The 19,120-nt window shown below is 41.4% G+C and overlaps 1 protein-coding gene across 1 annotated transcript; it reads right to left on the reverse strand.

Annotated features, from left to right (window-relative positions):
- Positions 1-11,107: 11,107 nt before the first annotated feature.
- On the reverse strand, positions 11,108-13,934 carry Atp5mc3 (ATP synthase membrane subunit c locus 3). The gene is made up of 5 exons (XM_005346587.3): positions 13,860-13,934; positions 13,578-13,683; positions 12,498-12,575; positions 11,816-12,009; positions 11,108-11,366 (listed from the first exon to the last, which is right to left on the reverse strand). Exons 2-5 carry the CDS (start codon positions 13,614-13,616, stop codon positions 11,252-11,254), a joined length of 426 nt encoding a protein of 141 aa, XP_005346644.1. The 5' UTR covers positions 13,617-13,683; positions 13,860-13,934; the 3' UTR covers positions 11,108-11,251.
- Between the last annotated feature and the right edge of the window lie 5,186 nt (positions 13,935-19,120).

The raw sequence follows: 19,120 nt of genomic DNA on the forward strand, positions 1-19,120 counted from the left end.
AGAGTCTTTGGGTTATGGGTCTCTCTAGGTCTTAGGTCAGTTTTTCTCTTCAGTATTGTTACTCTCTGGAGAGAAAAAAAAAATCTAAGTTGCTAAATATTTCAGAAGAAATACATCATTTACGACATTCAGGTGGGAAAAAAATTATATAAATTCCTGTCAGGCAGCAGGGCCAAGTTTTAGGGAGCATAAACAGATTGATAGTTGAAAGAATGTGACATGGAAAGATAGGGTTACAAAGTTTGCAAAACAGAGTTGTCCAGCAGCTAAGAGACCCAGTCAATCTTGTGTAGCTCTCTAGAGTTCTGAGTGAAAGGTAAATGAAATGTCTATAAAATTGAAAGTGAAATATTAGAATTTGTTTTTTCCCTGGCACATTAAATCAGTGGGGTTCTGGCTAAGGGTCTTTGAACATCTAATAATACAAAACATAAATAACACTTCTGAAAAACACTATTTTTTCCAGAAACAAAAATGGAATTTTCTTTTTTTTCTTTCCCCCCTCCCTCACTACCCTTTTCTTCCTCTTGTTTGTTTGTGATGGCTTCACTGTAGGGTAAAAGGGTCAACCAAAGAAACCCACCCAGGCCCTGAAACCCAAGCCAGTGAAAGCAACACTTTAGCCCTGAACCCTGAAACTAAGAAACACATGCTCACCCTGGAACCAGAGCCAGTGAAAGAAATATGCCCTGGCCCTGAAACTAGAGCCATAAATCTAAAAAAGGCCAGTGAAAGAAACACAGTTTGGCCCTGAAACCAGAGCCAACTCTGTACCTGACCACCTGAACATGAAATCAACCAATCCCTAAGCAGGAAAACCAACCAATCCCTGAGCAGGAAATCAACCAATCCCCAAGCATGAAATCTTAACACTGTGGCCCTGAACCTGAGCCAGTGAAAACAACACATTAGCCCTGAACCCAGAAACTAAGAAACATACCCTGACTCTGAAAGCAGAGCCAAAGAAACGTGCTTTGACCCTAGAGCCAGAACCAGTGAAAGAAATATGCCTTAGCCTTGAAAATAGAGCCAAAAGGCTAAAAAGGCCAGTGAGGGAAACACAGTTTCTCCCTGAAACCAGAGCCAACTCTGACCCCTGACCAACTAAACCAATCAGTCCCTGAGTAGGAAAACTAACCAATCCCTGAACAGAAAATCATCTCCCTGGGAAAACTCTGCCCCTAAGAAGCCCTATATAAGCCCCTGTGAGCAGTCAGCTGCTGTCTGTCCTTTCCCACCCTGGCAGAGGCAGCCACCTCCTGCACTACTCCTTCCCAAATCAATCTCTTTCTTAAAAGAGTTTGGGTGAAGATCTTCTTTTCCTGAGGAGGATCAGAATAAACAAACAGCATAAACTAAGCAAGCAAACAAAAAGAACCTTTACCAGGCATTCTGCTAGGGGAGCTGGACAGAAATAAACAGAAGAAACAGTTACATCTGCTGGGAGTTGAGCAGAAAAAGTAAATTTTCACCAGAGCCTTTCACTGGAGCAGAAGAGATTGCTACATTGAGTCTTATTACCATGATCATACATGGATAGGAGAGGTCGTTTCCAGAGGTTTGAGAAAAAATTGAAATTTCAAATGTTATAATTGTGGCAAATGAAGTCACTTTAAAAGGGGGTTTTAGACAGAGAATTCCTAGAAACAATGTTTTTTTTTCTAAGAATAATCCAGTCAAAAAGCCCCTTCCAAGTGCATGATGCAGAAGGTGTGGCAAAGGCAGGCATTGGACTAATGAATCTAACTCAAGGAGGAATATTCAAGGTAATTCTTTGCCTTTGGAGGAACTCACTGAGGGGCCTCTCATGGACCCCTATGCCAAATCCGGTTTGGTTGTTTCCTGCCAGTGTAGAGGAAACTCCTTCCCAGAGCTATTAAAGAACCTGATGTGTAATCTAATATACCATACTGCTCTGGATAATAGAACAGCTATAGAAGCAAGAACAAAAAATTCAGGAGAAACCACAAAGCAAGTATTTGGGCAAACTTCTATAAATGAACAAAGACCAAAATTAAAAATATGAATAAATGACATTGTCATTGAAGGTCTGGTAGACACAGGTGCATACATAACTATTTCGTCAGAATCTTGGCATTCAAATTGGCCTCTTCAAGATGTACATTTTTAGTTTTCAGGGATCAAAATTTTATCTCAAGTAAAGCAGAGCATGGGATGGGTCAAACATACAGGGCCAGAAAGACAGGAATATTAAAACCATATATGGCTAACATAGCAATGAATTTGTGGGGATGTGATTTGTTACAGCAATGGAATACTCAGATTAACATTCCCCCAATCTTAGAAACAAATCATAAATTAATGTATATTTCTGGGAAAAAATATTACATGTTATTATAAAGAACAGTCACCAACCATTCAGGTTATACAAGAACAGGACACAACAGCTGCTGATATTTCAAAGGCACCAACAGCCCTTCCTTTAAAATGGCTAACAGACAAAGCTGTATGGTCTTTAACAATAGAGAAATTGCAGGCTTTAGAACAGCTGGTACAGAAGCAACTAGATATACCATATTGAAGAAAGAACCAACCCCTGGAATTCTCCTGTATTTGTTGTTAAAATGCAATCTAGAAAATGGAGAATGGTAATATATCTAAGCTGTTAATAAGGTGATTCAGCCAATGGGTTTGCTACAGTCTGGCATTCCTTTGCCTTCTCTATTGCCTAAAGGATGGCCTCTTATAATTATTGATTTAAAAGATCATTTCTTCACTAAACTTTAAAAGAAAAAGACAGAATATTTGTCTTCACAGTGCCTACTTAAAATAATTCTCAGCATACTAAAAGATATCAATGGAAGATTCTCCTACTGTAGGGAATATTAAATAGCTTCATTCTGTGCCAATATTTTGTAAATCAGCCATTGGAAATGATACATAAGCAATTTCCTGAATCTATAGTTTACCATTACATGGATGGCATTTTGCTATCTGGTTCAAATGTAGATACTTTAGAAAGAATTTTTAAAGAAGAAAAATTTGCCTTGTTGAGGCTTACAAATTGCTCCTTAAAAAATTCAAAGAAGAGCCGGGCGATGGTGGTGCACGCCTTTAATCCCAGCACTCGGGAGGCAGAGGCAGGTGGATCTCTGTGAGTTCGAGACCAGCCTGGTCTATAGAGCTAGTTCCAGGACAGGCTCCAAAGCTACAGAGAAACCCTTTTTCGAAAAAAGCAAAAAAGCAAAAAAAAAAAAAAAAAAAAATTCAAAGAAGAGATTCTATTAATTATCTAGGTTATAAAATAGGTTTACAGAAAATTAGACCCCAAAAGGTACAAATCAGGAGAGATGGATTACAAACTCTTAATAACTTCCAAAGTTTGCCAGGAGACATTTCCCATCTTCAGCACACTTTTGGGATAGGTCCTAATGACCTGATTAATTTAAACAAAACGTTAGATGTTGCCAAGGACTTAAATAAATAGTGCCAGGGAATTATTAGCTGAAGCTGAGAGAGAATTGGCTTTGACTGAAGAGAAATTCCACATGTAGCTCATATGGAATCAAATCTTAACTGCATTTTGGTCATATTACCCTCCAAACATTTCTCTATAAGAATTTTAATACAGAGGAAAGATATTATCTTAGAATGGATCTTTTTACCACATAAACTGAGTAAAAAATTAAAAACATGTGGAAAAGGTCTCTGAGTTAATTCTGAAAGGAAAATTGAGACTTCATCTATTAACAGGAACATACTCAGAAGAAATTATAGTACCTTTTAATAATGATATTGACAAATTATGGGAAGAAAATGAACCCTGGAAAAGAGCTTGTAGAAACTTTTTGGGAGAGATTAATAACAACTATCCCCAAAACAAAATTTAAAAGAGAGCTAACTGGGTCCTTCCTCACATTGTACAGGACACATCAATAGCTCAAGCCCCTACATTCTATACTGATGCAAATAAACTCAGAAAAGGCAGATTACAAAACAGAAAATTTAATAAGTGGATCAAAGTCCTTACGATTTTGTCCAAAAGTCAGAATTATATGCTATTCTCATGGTACTAAAGGATTCTAAAGAATCTCTCAACATAGTTACTAATTCACAATATGTAGAGTTTTTTTGCATATTGAAATCTCTGAATTTATACCAGATAATACAGAATTGACTTTATTATTTATTCAGTTACAAGATACAATCAGGTATAGGAGTCATTCCATATATATATAACACACATCCAATCCCACACAGGTCTGCGAGGTCCTCTAGCACAAAGTAGTGCAGAAATCGATCAATTATTGATTGGAAATTACTGAAGCCCTCAGAATTTCATTAAAAACATTATGCCAATAGCAAAGGTTAAAAAAAAGATTTTTCCATCATGTGGCAACAAGCCAAGGAAATTATAAGGAGATGTCCTACTGGTTTTTTATACAACCAAATACCACTACCTTCAGGAAATAACCCAAAGAGTACTCAAAGGAATGAAATCTGGCAGATGGATGTGCTCCATTTTGTAGAATTTGGGTAACTGAAATATGTACATCACACCATTGATACTTATTCAGGTTTTCAATGGGGAACTGCTTTGAGTTCAGTAAAGACTGATTCAGTAATCACACATTTTCTAGAAGTTATGGCCATCATGGGTACATTTGTACAGATAAAGACAGACAATGCACATTTTCATGTTTGAAAGTTATTATGTCATGCTTGATAAGAGGCAGTGATATTCTTATATCTGCTTTTATGATGTCAGTTGTGACATTTTGAAGTATATAATGAAAACTTGGTCTTCCAGGGTAGGTGAAAATGGACATAGCATAGATCAGATCATCTGAAAGGCCTTTGAGCCCCAAATGTCATAGTTTAGATCACACTTGGAGTATCATTGAGTTAGGAATGATTTCAATGCAGGGAGGAAAAAATCTCCAGTGCGTGAGCTGACAATATTTAAAGCTATGACCTGAGTGTCAGCATGGAGAGAACTGCAATACTTCAGTATCGTGCAACTTCAAGTTTAACATGTCTAGAACTCCTCTGTGTAACTGCAATACTGTAGCATCATGCTACTTCAAGTTTAACATGTCTAAAACTCCTATGTGTTCCTTGTTGAAGTGCAGTTCTGATTCAGCTGATCTGGAGTGAGGTTCGAGAACTAGCATTTCTAGCAAGCAGTTGGGGGTGCTGATGCTACTTCTCCCTGCATCTCACTTTGGTTAGCAAACTCCAGTGTATTATGAAAGATACAGCAGAAGAAAGGCTATTGTGGTATGCTCAGGTAAGCCTGGGATATGGGGAGGGTTGGGTGAGAGACAAGTACAAATATAGTCATGCTGTTGGCTCTCTAAAAGTTTGTGAAAATGATATATTTTAAAAGTCTCAGGCCAGGCAGTGGTGGTGCACACCTTTAATCCCAGCTCTTGGGAGCATCTGCATCACCTGTAGTCACAGATTTTGATAATTTGTCACGTCTATGTCAACTCTTAAGAGTTTAAATTCTGAATTTCCTGGCCAGCGTGTAGCTCTTACTAAAAATGGTTCAGTCTATTGAGGCTGTGGGCTTTTGAGCTATTACAATTTGTCTCTCTCATTTTCTTCACTTGTTCAGTTTGCAGGTCATTCTGTTTTTTGTTTGTTTTTTGAGACAGGGTTTTTCTGTGTAGTCCTGGCTGTCCTGGAACTGGGTCTATCAATCAAGCTGGTCTCAAACGTACCTGCTTCTGCCTCCTGAGTGCTGGGATTAAGGGCGTGCGCTGCCACCACCTGGCCAGGTCATTTTGTTAAATAAGGTGCATGCCCATTTTCTGTCTGAAGCTCCCTTTTTGTCATTTCTTTGCCAGTGATCACCTTTGCTGCTCTTCATTTCCGTTAACACGGCTCCCAACACAGTTGCAATTCACAAAATTAGGCTAATTACATTTCCTACAAATTTGTTACCTACCTGGGGTGGGTTCTGCTGTTCTACACATTAAAAAAATTTTTACTAGGTGTAGTAGTGGTGCATTCCTTTAATCCAGCACTTGAGAAGTGAAGGCAGGTGGATCTCTGTGAGTTTAAGGCTAGCCTGGTCTTCACAGTGAGCTCCGGGCCTGCCAGGGCTCCATAATGAGACTCTGTCCTAAAGAGAAAAAAAAAAAACCTGTGTGTATGTTTGTGGGTTTGTGCACATAAGTATAGTATCTACAGAGAACAGAAGGCATTGGATCCTCTGGAGGTGGGGTTAGAGACAATTGTGAGCAGCCTCATGCAGGTACCGGGAATTGAAGTTGGGTCCTCTGCAAGAGAAATGCATTCTTTTTGTTTGTTTTTCGAGACAGGGTTTCTCTGTAGCTTTGGAGCCTGCCCTGGAACTAGATTGAAATTGTGTACCACCACTGCTTGGCTGAGAAATGCATTCTTAACTGAGCCATTTCTCAGACCTTATGCTCTGAACTTTTTTTTTTTTTTTGGTTTTTCGAGACAGGGTTTCTCTGTGGCTTTGGAGCCTGTCCTGGAACTAGCTCTGTAGACCAGGCTGGTCTCGAACTCACAGAGATACGCCTGCCTCTGCCTCCCTAGTGCTGGGATTAAAGGCGTGCGCCACCACCGCCCGGCTTGTGCTCTGAACTTTTATTCACAGCGTTTAGGCCCACTATAAATCATTCTCTGTACAGAACGAAGTTCATTTCTAAGATTCTGTCTCATGTTTAAAATTATACAAAAGTCAAAATTCCTTATTTCCCCAAATCAATTTCCTCTTGGCATCTCTAAAATAGTCACATTGCAAATTAAAAGCATGGGCTCTGAAATCAAGGAAGGTAATGATGGATGCTATAAAAGAATCCCACACTAGCTCAGAACTGAGTATAATAAAGGGTTATTTATTTAGGGGTAGACTCACAGATCATAGTCCTCTGCTCAGGTGGGGAACAGGAACCGAATCCAGCATTCATAGTGTGAGCCGCGCCTAAGTGGGCAGGTATCTTAAGGCTTCTGGCTGAAGGAGTTCCCACAGCAGCAAGGTCCTACTGAACAACGGTTATACAATCTAGGAAATGAGCTGGGCTTTATTTTCAGCTTGTTCTGAGTGCTGACAGTACACGTGGAGGCTCTCTCATAAGGAGGGCACTCAACAGATGGGGAGTGGTCGTCCTTGCCTTCCCGACTGGCTCCAGAGAGCTAGGCAAGTGCCAAAACTCTTTTGGAGATTTTTATTGTTAAAATTTTTAAAAATTAAAAAAAATTACCTTATGCATATGAATTTTTTGCCTATGTGTGTTTACGCACCATGTGTCCCTGGTTTCTGCAGACATCAGAAGAGGGCTTCAAAGTCCGTGGAACTGTATGGTTGTGAAGCCCCATGGATTCACACAGGGGCTGGGAACAGAACCCTCATCATTTGCAACAGCCATAAACGCTCTCAACTACTAAGGCCATCTCTTTAGTCCTTTGAAGAGTGTGAAATTACCAGGGTCACCATCCTAGACTAAGTAAGCCCTGTTAACAACAGACATTGGAACATCCATCCTGCAGGGAAGCTCCTGCAGCAGGAAGGTAAACAGCTCGGAACCTGCAGTGTGCTTCAGGTTTAGTTTGGTGAGCTGCCACAGGTGCTGGGGTGGACTTTGGTGATGTAGCTGTCTTTGAGCCATTTCTGCTCCTGTAAGTAACCTGTATTCCTGTTAAGTAATCCCAGTAAAACCCATTGGTTCACCAAGGTGGAGTTTGGTGGTGTCCATACCTTGTGGCTCCCAATCTGGGGTGTAGATGTGTGTACGTCTCTCCAGAAGTCTTGTCACACGTCCTTTTTATCACTGGCACATTTGCTAGTAACCACTGGTACTGGCCTCAGGTCATTCCACACTGGTCTCTTTTTTAACAATTCCAAAATACAACACCAAATTTTGAGAGCCTGATTATGATCACATGATAAAAACTCATGTTTGCTTGTTTACATGATTTGGTCACAGCCTGCCTTCCAGCTCTAGCGTGTAAGCTAGTGTATTTAATAAATAATTTATTTATTAAAGATTTCTGTCTCTTCCCTGCCACCGCCTCCCATTTCCCTCCCCCTCCCGCAATCAAGTCCCCCTCCCTCGTCAGCCCAAAGAGCGATCAGGGTTCCCTGCCCTGTGGGAAGTCCAAGGACCGCCCACCTCCATCCAGGTCTAGTAAGGTGAGCATCCAAACTGCCTAGGCTCCCACAAGCTAGTGTATTTCCAGGAAACATTTTCTTGTCATCAGTGCTTGGCTTTTTCATCTTCCTTTATGCTAATTCACTAGGCAATATATTCTCTTTCTGGACTGTCCTCATACTATTCAAGGTTTTTCTTTTCAAGGGATCTCTTCAGTGGAAAATGAAGCCCACCCTTTCCAAACGCCTCACTTCTTATGGCACTTACATGAAATTCACCTGTTTTAATTTTAATCAAATACAAGTTTACGGTTTACTGCTGGATAACAAGTTTCCTATTAGTTTAACTTCATACTCAAACTAATATTGAGTTAATCAGCAAAACATTAAAAATACTGTATTTCAAGGTAATGGTGTCACCCAGCAGAGTGCCTGCCTTGCACAAGGCCCAGGTTTGGTTCCCAGTTGTGAAAATTGCCCTTCTCCCCTATTAAAGAAATGCAGTATCAAATAAAAAGATTACAAACCTGCAGTATACCAAGGAACAACATTCTGAGTTGAACTGGCATTCTAGTGCTTTGGGATATTCTTGCCTGCTGGTAATTTTAAAATAAGCGCAGTATTCTCAACAGAGAAAATGCTTCATTTCATGTTTGGTTGATATGAAAGTAACATCTCTATCAGCCTCCATTCTGAAATTAAGTTATTAAAAAGCCCTCCAAAGCTCATAAACTAAGAGGTGGCACTTGTTACAAAAGTGGCACCCAGTTAAGGATGTAGCTTTGTGACTGAACACTTGCCTAGCATGTCACGTCCAACCTTCAGTGCCACAGAAGAGTTCAGTGCCGGTGGCACACGCCTTTAATAGGAGCACTTGGGAAGCTGCAGCAGTATTGGGCTACCTAGTGTACATAGTAAGACTTTGTCTGAAAAACAGCAAATGGTACACAATAAATATTTCTCCCATCTACATAAAACAGCCTGTAGTTCTAGGTGAGTTTATAAAGACTTACCTCCTTTTGCTCAGTAAACTGAAACCTGTGCACTCACTGCACAGAGATTCTTTTATGCTTGGGATTCCCCCTGAGGCAGCTTTTCTAGAGAATCTGATTCTAGAGAATCAGTTTCCATACTTTGATCGTCAACCATGGATAAGTCTTTACCAAAATTGATTTTATTTAAAATTAACTTGGAACAGATTAGTTCTAAGTATTTTCCTATGACTTAAAAATTTTGTTATGACTTTACTATTTTGTTACATGGCACAGCTTAATTGTAAAATACACATAAATTTGTCATGTCAACCATTTAAAAAGTATACAATTTGATAACTTAGTACATTTATAACCTTTTTCAACCACTTGGTGATAGAACATTTTCATTCTCCAAAGATTAAACTCCACCACCCTGAGGCAGTCACCCACCTTCCCTTGTCTCTAGAGTTCCCGGAAACTTCTAATTAGCTTAGTCTCTACAAACATACCTATTTTATTAAAGCAGAATCATATACTCAGTCATCTGTTTCTGGCTTACTTAATTTAGCATTTTTCTTTGGGGTGGGGGTGTTTCAAGACAGGATTTCTCCGTGTGTAGCCCTGGTTGTCCTGTAACTAAATGGCTCTGCAGACCAGACTGGCCTCAAATCCAAGAGATTTGCCTGCCGCTGTCTCCCTTAGCACTGGGATTAAAGAAAAGGAGCACCACCACCCAGCTCTCTTAGCATCTTCAATGTTTACCACCTATCAGTTCCTGTTGGCCTCTCAACCATCAGGGATTGCAGGTATTAGCTACAATACTGTCTTCATTCCTTCTAGTGATTGAAAAATTGCTTTTCCAAAAATTTTGTATGTGATAGACTGGATGAACAATGAACTAAAGCAACCCTGCTCTTTGGGAAGTTTGTTGTTTTTTGTAAGCAAGGCTATGTCTAAATAGCGATTCTCCAACACTATGTACAAAGCTACCCAGGGCCAAAAGACCACAGATTAATTTAAACAAGCACTTAGGTGACACTGATGGGAAGAAAGCTTCCCACAATGCTTCAGCAATTCCTTTTCTCAGTTGAAACCAACATAGGCAGAGGGTACTAAAGTGAAAGAGCACATTTGTCCTAATTCTGTCCATCTTCCAAAAAGAAAAATCCTAAAACTTTTCTTCTACCTAAAGCAGAAACTTGGATGTCAATCTGACAATGGTTACTAGGTCAAGAACAGTCTTTCCATGGTAGCAACTCTTTCTTCCTTTCACTAGGGAAAGTCTCAGCAAGAAGCATTGTGCACTACCGGGGTAGTCCCTCACTCAACCATCATTCCTAGGAATTCCACTACAAATGGTGGCAGGAGTGTTTCAGCAACTTTGGGGCTCAAAAAACTGTAGCCAATTAATTTTACTCCTGGCAACTACTTTTTAAAAGAGGTGTGTTTAAATATGAAACCAGCTGCCAGTGTGAGATCGATGGCTATTTACTACGGACACAGAACAACTTAATGTGGGACTTCTGGAAAAAACAAAGTCACATTCCCTCCCAGCAACTGCTTCTAAGTTCTAGAAGCTGGCATGATTTCTTTTCAGATCCAGCAATGTAGGGTGGAAGGTGATTCTGTTTCTATTTGTTCTACTTCATGGTAACCTTTTTTTTTGGTTTTTCGAGACAGGGTTTCTCTGTGGCTTTGAAGCCTGTCCTGGAACTAGCTCTGTAGACCAGGCTGGTCTCGAACTCACAGAGATCCGCCTGCCTCTGCCTCCCGAGTGCTGGGATTAAATTCATGGTAACCTTTAAAAAACACAAAATTACTTAGATGTGGTATTAGTCATATTTCAAAGAAGCTCAAAGAACTAAAATATTTCTCCCTTACATTAAGAAATAAGATCCCCATAAAGCACAATCTGCAGAGCACTAAGAGAATTCCCGTAGAATTCACAGGCAGCGCCACCTTCCTCTGACCTGAACAACCAACTGCCCCAATGTGTCATTTTCTCTATGAGGACCCCACATTAGATAAGTACAAACCACAGCAGAAATTAAAGTTTTCATCTTTAATGAAATGACTTTGGAAACGGTACATTTCCATGACACCAGCACTACAGCTTTTGGGGTCACAGTAAGATACACAGAATTACATCCGTAATTACTATGAATGCCAACATTTCAGGCAGTAATTTCTGTTACATGGCAAACAAGATCAAGAAAGCAACCATCAAACAAAAGAGTCCCATAGCTTCAGACAAGGCAAATCCCAGGATAGCATATGAGAACAGCTGCTGCTTCAGTGAAGGGTTTCTAAAAGACACAATGCAACACAGACGACGGTTACACATTTAGCAAATGGTCAAGGATCAGATAACTAGTGTAAGGATCAACCTAGAAAGTTCTATAGAGGCGCTATCTCCCTACACTACCTTGCTTCTGTCTCTCAAATTGTTTTTTTAAAACCCACTCCTAATCAGGTGGCACACAGTTAGGGAGCTTTGTATGCATATATAAATGCTTAGTTTACACCCACTTTGAGGGTCCCGATATTTCTGAGGTTGGTCTCAAACTTATGATCCCCTTGTCTCTCTCCTGGCTGGCTGGGGTTAGAGCATGTGCCCTTTCGGTGACTAATGCACACAGCTCACAAAATACAATGGGAGACACACAACAGACACGACAAAGGAGCTACTATTACTCACTACTTTCCTATTTCCAGCTCCCCACTGTTTAACTTCCTCTGGGGCAGAAGTGATTACCTGGCATAACCAATGATAAGGCTGCCAAAGACTGTTCCAATACCAGCACCAGAACCCGCAACTCCTACTGTTGCAGCACCTGCACCAATGAATTTGGCAGCAGTATCAATGTCTCTGCTGATTACACTGGTCTGAAACTCCCTTCGGATCAGCTGACATGCACCATTCTGGGCCCCATTAAATACCGTAGAGCCCTGGGAACGGGAAATAAGGCAAAGGTCAATTCAGCAATCACATCTATTTTAACGACTGTACTGTCAAAACGGTAACGTCTTTATAGTGTAGCTTGGTATGAATAAATAACTGCATGGCACAATGAAAAAGAAAACCAAGAACATGTACTAATTCTTATCTTGTATAAGATAATTAACAATCTATACCTTCTAGAGTTAAGATTATGACACAGAATATGTGAATGTTTTTCAACACAGCAGGCTCTTTTTGATAGTCATGACTACTTTAATCTTAAATACAAATAACTCAAAACTACCAGCTTAAATATAAGTACAGACTAAAACATTCATTTGCTAAGTCGGGAGGCTGTTTTGGCCAGCAGAGTTCCTCTCAGAGGCTCATTTTACACATTGTTGATTAAAGTGGAAAGAAACTACCTTGGAGTCACTCACCCTTCACTATAACAACCCTGAAAACTTATTTCCTCATCTTTATTATCACTACTTACCTCTCCAGTCCTAGCCTCGGGTCGAGATAACACTGCTGCTGAAATTGGTCTATATGCAACTCTGGATCCAGCTCGGATCTATCAATGGGAGGAAAGGAAAAATTTCAAGTATAAGGAATATAGGTGGGTCTTCTTGTAACCATAAATTCCAAAGGAGAAAGCTGAAGTGAAAATGAGCAGAGATTTACTTCTCTGTACAATGATCTTGGCTGTTTGGTCCTTTTGAACCCAACAACACTTCAGACTAAGGAATTGTAAACCCTGCGATCTAACCGATCTGTGAACTAAAAATCCTAAGAACAATTAGTTACAAAGTGACTGAGCACTGCTGTGGAAGTTTCAGTAAGTGCAATTTTGTAATTCAAGTAAGTCCATGTGGGCCAGCAACATATTAAAAGTGTCACTATGAATGCTGTCATTTACAACAGCCCAGCAGTTAATACAGCTCCCAGTATTTCCAAAGTATTCCTAAATGCCCACTAATCACAAATTTACTACAGAGTTTAAGTAGTAAACTCTGGCACCATAAGGACATCTTGCCTTCTGGCTTCTCTGCCCTTGAGTGTCCACGACACTAAGGTCACAGAAAATTCCTTCAGAGCCCGGACCTGATTCTCTAGGACAAATCCATTAGGTTCAGACTTTCAGTCTCTAAAAAGAAATCTTCAGGGCTCCCCTACCACCTTTCTCCGCCCACACAGGGAAGCAAAGGCCCTCCCTCTGCAGCGGCAGAGTTTGACCTACAGACAGGCATGGGAAGGAAGCGCTGCAGAGGCAGCTAGGCCTCAGCGGCACCCTCCCAACTCCCAGCACCCCGACCTTCGCGTCGACCCCAACTCCACCGGGACCGGGGGAGGGGGTTGGGGGAGGGGCGCGCTCCAGGAGCAAGGAGGCTGTGACCTACGCTGAGTGGGGCCTGACAGGCCTCGGGGGACGCAGGGCGTGGGGACGGTCTGCAGGGCAGGGTGGGGAGGGAAGGGGGAAGGAGGAAAGAAGGGAGGGTAGGGAGGACACCGGGGCAAGGGTGAAGGAGAGCCGGTCCCTCAGCGGGTACGCTGGGCCGAGGCCTGGGCTACGCACCAGAGCGGGGGTGCGGGCGAGCTTGGCGCAGGCGAACATCTTTCCTCCCGGCGGTGCGGCGTGGATGTGGGTGACAGGCGACGTGGGCTCCTCTCCCGCTCCCTCTCTGCGGAGGGAAAAAAGAGGCTTAAGGTCAAGTGTCCCCCAGGGGCCTGCCCTTCCCACCCCGGGCCTCCAGGGCCCCCGCGCAGGCCGTCGGCGTGGCCGCGTGCCCGGGAGGTGCAAGCCCGGTGGATGGGGCCCAGCGGCCCGCTCCGCCCCGGGCCCGCGCCCTCCGCTTACCTCCCGAGGCGGCGGCGGCGGCGACAGCGGCGGCAGAGGTCGAAGCAGTGGGGCTGGGCGCGCAGGCGCGGTGCGGCTCTTATCCACGCCGCAGCACCCGGATGGAGAAGGCGGGGGTAGACGCTCAAGGTCACTTTGTAACAACTTTATTAGTAACCAGCAGAGGAGGACAAGGACAGTCACACGGCCGCAGGCCGGCAGGCAGTGGAATTAAAAAGAGCTCGCAAAAGGCTACCCCAGGCGTTGTTAGCATCACTAAGGGCGCAGATATTTTTAAAATCTTTTTCCGCTATTGCGGACCGAGCCTTGCACCTTGGAGGTGCCAGACGCAGAACTACAAGCTAACCCTCTTTGCACTTTTATTACAGACAGTGTGAGTTGTCCACACAGGCCTTGAACCTGTGATCCTCCTGTTTCAGCCTTCCAAGTAGCTGGGATCACAGGTCTGCATCACCAGGTCCAGAGGGATTATTTCTTTAAATGAACCCAGAAAAAGGTGTTTAGACAGCTAATCTTTCTTCAGAAAGAGGTCCTTATTAGAAATACTGGGATAAACAAATAAGCGGTCAACTGCTTTTGTAACTATGTAGCCTAGCCTGGCCTCCTTCACTGAACTGTCTTGCCAAGTGCTGGGATTAAAGGCGACGCTGTGTTTGGCTTTTTTTTTTTTCTCTCTAGACAGGCCTTCTCTGTAGTTTTGGAGCCTCTCCTGGAAACTAGTCCATGTAGACCAGGCTGGCCTCAAACTCTCAGAGATCCACCTGCCTCTGCCACCCGAGTGCTGGGATTAAAGACGTGCGCTGCCACCGCCCGATTTGTGTTTGGCTTTCTTCCAACTTTATAGTTAGAAGAATTAAGAGATTATAATGTGCTGGGTGGTGTTGGTGTACTTTTTTAATCCCAGTACTCAGGAGGCAGAGGCAGATGGATCTCTGTGAGTTCGAGGCTAACCTGGTTTAGAGAGCAAATTCCAGGACTGGTTCCATAGCTAATGAGAAACCGTGTCTCGAAACAAACAAACAAACAAACAGATAAACAAAGCAAAAATCAAAAATTGAGATTATAACTATCATAATTTTGGACTAAAAAGTGTCTGAATGTTCTTTGAAGTTTATTAAGCACCTATTTTTGGTAACTTTGAACAAACCAGGTGAATGTCTCAGATAAATGACTGTTGTTGAACTTCTGGTCTCCTTATAGATTTTTAAAAATGTTTTTTGAGATTATAATGACATAGTTTTCCTTTACTGTTTCCCTCCCTTGAACCCTCTACATACTCAACTCCCTGTCATTCATGGTCTCTTTTATACACACACACACACACACACACACACACACACACACACACATTCCTAAATATAAAAATACAATTTGCTCTGCCTGAATAATGTTTTAATCATGGTATTTTCCTTGGCGCTCTCCCCAGCCCCAGATTTCTTTTTTGTGAACTTGACTACTTTAGGTCCTTCACTTAAGCCATGCACTATTTTTTTTTGTAATTAGCTGCCGTTTCCTCTAATTTTGTTATTACATTCATTTACTGGCTTTGTGCTCATGGGAGGGGAGGCATATGTGTACGGATGTATAAGCCAGTATGCTTGTAATGTCGGAGAATACCGGAGGGAGGCAGTACTCTCCCACCCTGCGGATCCCAGGCTTGAATTCAAGTCATCAGGCTCAGGGGCTAGCAAGCAGCTTGACTCACTGAGCTGTCTCGCAGCATACCTGTCCTTTTCTTAAGTTCATGTTGTGTATTTTTGAGATTAATCTAGTTATATAGTTCACACCAACTTGGAACTTCGTATCCTCCTGCCTCAGCCTTGAGAGGGCTGGGATCACAAGTGTGTACCAAGTACTTGGTTAATAACTGATTTCTTTCACATAGCAGATGTCTTCATAGTTCATCCAGGTTGAGGCATGTGTAAGAATATTCTTCCTTTATAAGGCTGGATCTGCCTTCCTCTGCCTTCGAGTGCTGGGATGAAAGGCCTGTGCCACCACTGCCTTTCTTTTTTCATCTTTGAAAAGGTCATTTATTTATTTATTTTTAAAATATTTATTTTTCTTTTATATGTATAAATGTTTTGCCTGTGTGTGTGTGTAGTGTATGCCAGATAGCAAAGGAGGTCAGAAAAGGATACGAGATCCGTGGAGTTGGAGTCACAGATGGTAGTGAGCCACCGTGTAGGTCCTGGGAACCAAATGTGGGTCTTTCTCAAGAACAAGTGCACTTATTTAACTACTGAGTCACTGCTCCAGCTTTCTATGTTTTATTTTTTATTAACATGTCTGTCTGTATGCTTGGGTGAATTTCTGCCGTGTGTGAGGGTCCATGGAAGCCATAGGAGGGTGTTGGAGCTGTAGGTGGTTATGAGCCATTTGACATGTGTGGGAACTAAATTCTGGTCTTCTAGAAGAGCAGGGAGCATTCTAAACCTGAGTCATTTCTCCAGCTCCTCCTCCTTCATCTTTTATTTATTGCTTGTTCTTTTGGTTCTCACAGAATATTTGTCCCCGAGGATAGAGATTTTGTCATGCTTATTGCTGTATCCACAGTTTAGAAAATGCTTGGCTTACTAATCAGTTAATTAATTTGGGCAGTCAGTAAACTATTGAGCAATAAGGTTGAGAAGAAATACAGAAATTGTTAATCTTTTATTTCCATCTGTCTATTATTTGATATGTTATAGTAAAAATGGATTATTTAAAAATGTAAAAATCAGTACATTAGGGATATTTTAATAATTTATAGTGATCGATAACAATACTTTCCCTGTTGTGCTTGCATTGATGATAAAAGGCTATATGACTAAATGAATACTAAATTTCAGGTCTTGGTGATGAACTTGTGTATACTTTAGGCAGTAACTGCATTCAATATTCTTCAAGTTACATTCAAACTCTTAATATATATAAGGCTAGGCTATCCTTGTTTGAAAATATTATGTTCTCATATATACGGCATCTTACCTCCGTATTGGCTAGAATTATTTATATACAGGTAGGTTTTACACGAATTTCAGTGGGTTTTGTTTTGTCTTGAAAATCAATTCTTAGCGTAAGTCCCCATCTCACTCAAAAAATCAAAACCATCTAGTTTTTTAGAAGACTTGAATATTTAATATATGCTTAAGAGATGAAAAATTAATAATTTATTTTTATTTTATGTGCATTGATGTTTTGCCTGCATGTATGTCCTTGTGAGGATGTCAGATTTTGGAATTACAGACAGTTGTTAGCTGCTGTGTGGTGCTGGGAATGGAACCCAGTTTCTCTGGAAGAGTAATCAGGACTCAGTGCTCTTAATACTGAGCCATCTCTCCAGCCCCATGAGATGAAAATTTTTATAACACTCAAAACATCTGTAAGCATTCTTTTTTTAGTTTAAAAATATTTTTTAAAATTGTGTGTGTGTGTGTGTGTGTGTGAGAGAGAGAGAGAGAGAGAGAGAGAGAGAGAGAGAGAGAGAGAGAGCCCGAATAGACTCCAAAGATAGGGCCCACTGGAGCAGCCTGATGTGGGTATTACAAACAGTCTTAACTACCAAGCAAGACCCAAGAGAGCTCTTTCTACCATTTTTTTTTTTCAGCGCTAGTCCCAGGGAGGTATTTGTGGGTTACATTACTAACCCTAAGGTTATGTGATTATGAAGCTACTCTATCGATTAAAATTAAGTGGCTTCCATATTGTGCAAATACTTTATGCTGATTAATGCTCATTTTGAATTTACTTCTGGATTATTATGGCCTCATGAAGGAAAAACACTGTTACACAGTACTAACCATACTTTTCTTGGCACCTTTTCCCGTTACTAATTTAAAAAAAGTTATCCATTATATGGATAATATCACACTTTATACTGCCCATCTAACCCTGAAAGACTTTCTAATCTAAGCACTTTGATAATTAGCTTTGTTTCCTATGGCCCATCTCCAAGTCAGGTAACCTGGTCTAAAGAGGTGATGCATATACAATTTTAAAGTGTGTTTTTCAGAAGCAAAGCATTAAAGAAATACATTTTATAAAATAAGATCTGTAAGTGGAATCATCAAGATTCATTTATATGCTAAGTTAGAGCTTTGCCTAAATTGCCTCCTTGATTTAGAATAGGCAAGATCAAGATTTTTAATTTTTCCCAGTACTGGAGATCAAGCCTAGGGAAAGCACTCTAAGGTAAGAGACACATTTAAATGATAGAAAAAGCTTGAAGTAGAAAAATGACCAGATGAACACTTATATGCAGGATGGTTGCGGTGACTCCCGTGGAAGATTTATTCTAATCCCAAAGGGGTTTTGACCCACAGGTTGAAAACTTCTGTTTTAGACTCACTTTAATTTAATTCAAATGTTTTTTTCAAAAAAAAATATTCATTTTTATTTGATGTGTGTGACTGTTTTTCCCTGCTTGTGTGCTTTATGCTTAAGGAGACGGGAAGAGGGTGCCAGATCCCCTGGAGCTGGAGTTATAGATGGTTGTAAGCTGCTCTGTGGTCCTAGGAGCAGAACTCTGGTTCTCTACAAGAGCAGCTTTTAAATGGTGAACCATCTCTCTAACCCCTGAATTACGTGGCCAATTGAATCACTTAAGTCTTTTCTCATTTTATTCTCCCAAAGGCACACCATGTTTTCCTCTTCCCCCACCATTGCCATCTGTAGTAAGAGGAATGGCGGGCCATCCCAAAATAATCACACAGAAATTGTGTTAATTAAATTACTGCTTGGCCCATAAGCTCTAGCCTCTTATTGGCCAATTCTCACATCTTGATTCAACCCATTTCCAATAATCTGTATGTCACCACAAGGTCATGGCTTACCGGGAAAGATTCAGCATGTCTGACCTGGCAGCTTCATGGCTGCTCTCTCTTTCTGCCTTCTTTCTCCCAGCATTCAGTTCTCTTTTCCCTGCCTATCTAAGTTTTGCCCTATCAAAAGGCCAAGGCAGTTTCCTTATTTAACCAATGAAAGCAACAGAAATACAGAAGGACCTCCTACACCAGCCAACACCAGCAGCATAAGGTACTAGGATCCAGGCACCTCTTGAGAACCTGGCACAGTCACCCATCTGTGTATGGCAGGCAGTTCCCTGACTGTAAGCAGATGCAAAGGTCCCTTTAAGGGACAAGCTCCGCCCACTCCAGTGTCTGTCTCTGTCTCTCTCCCTCTCTCTTCCTGAGGAGGCAAGTGGGTCTCTTCCTCTTTCCCTCCACCTCACTCTCTCTCTCTCCCCCTTCTCTCTGCCTGTCTCTCTCTTCCTTCCCTCC

Source organism: Microtus ochrogaster, chromosome 4 (assembly GCF_000317375.1).
Source record: "Microtus ochrogaster isolate Prairie Vole_2 chromosome 4, MicOch1.0, whole genome shotgun sequence".
Taxonomy (NCBI): Eukaryota; Metazoa; Chordata; class Mammalia; order Rodentia; family Cricetidae; genus Microtus; species Microtus ochrogaster.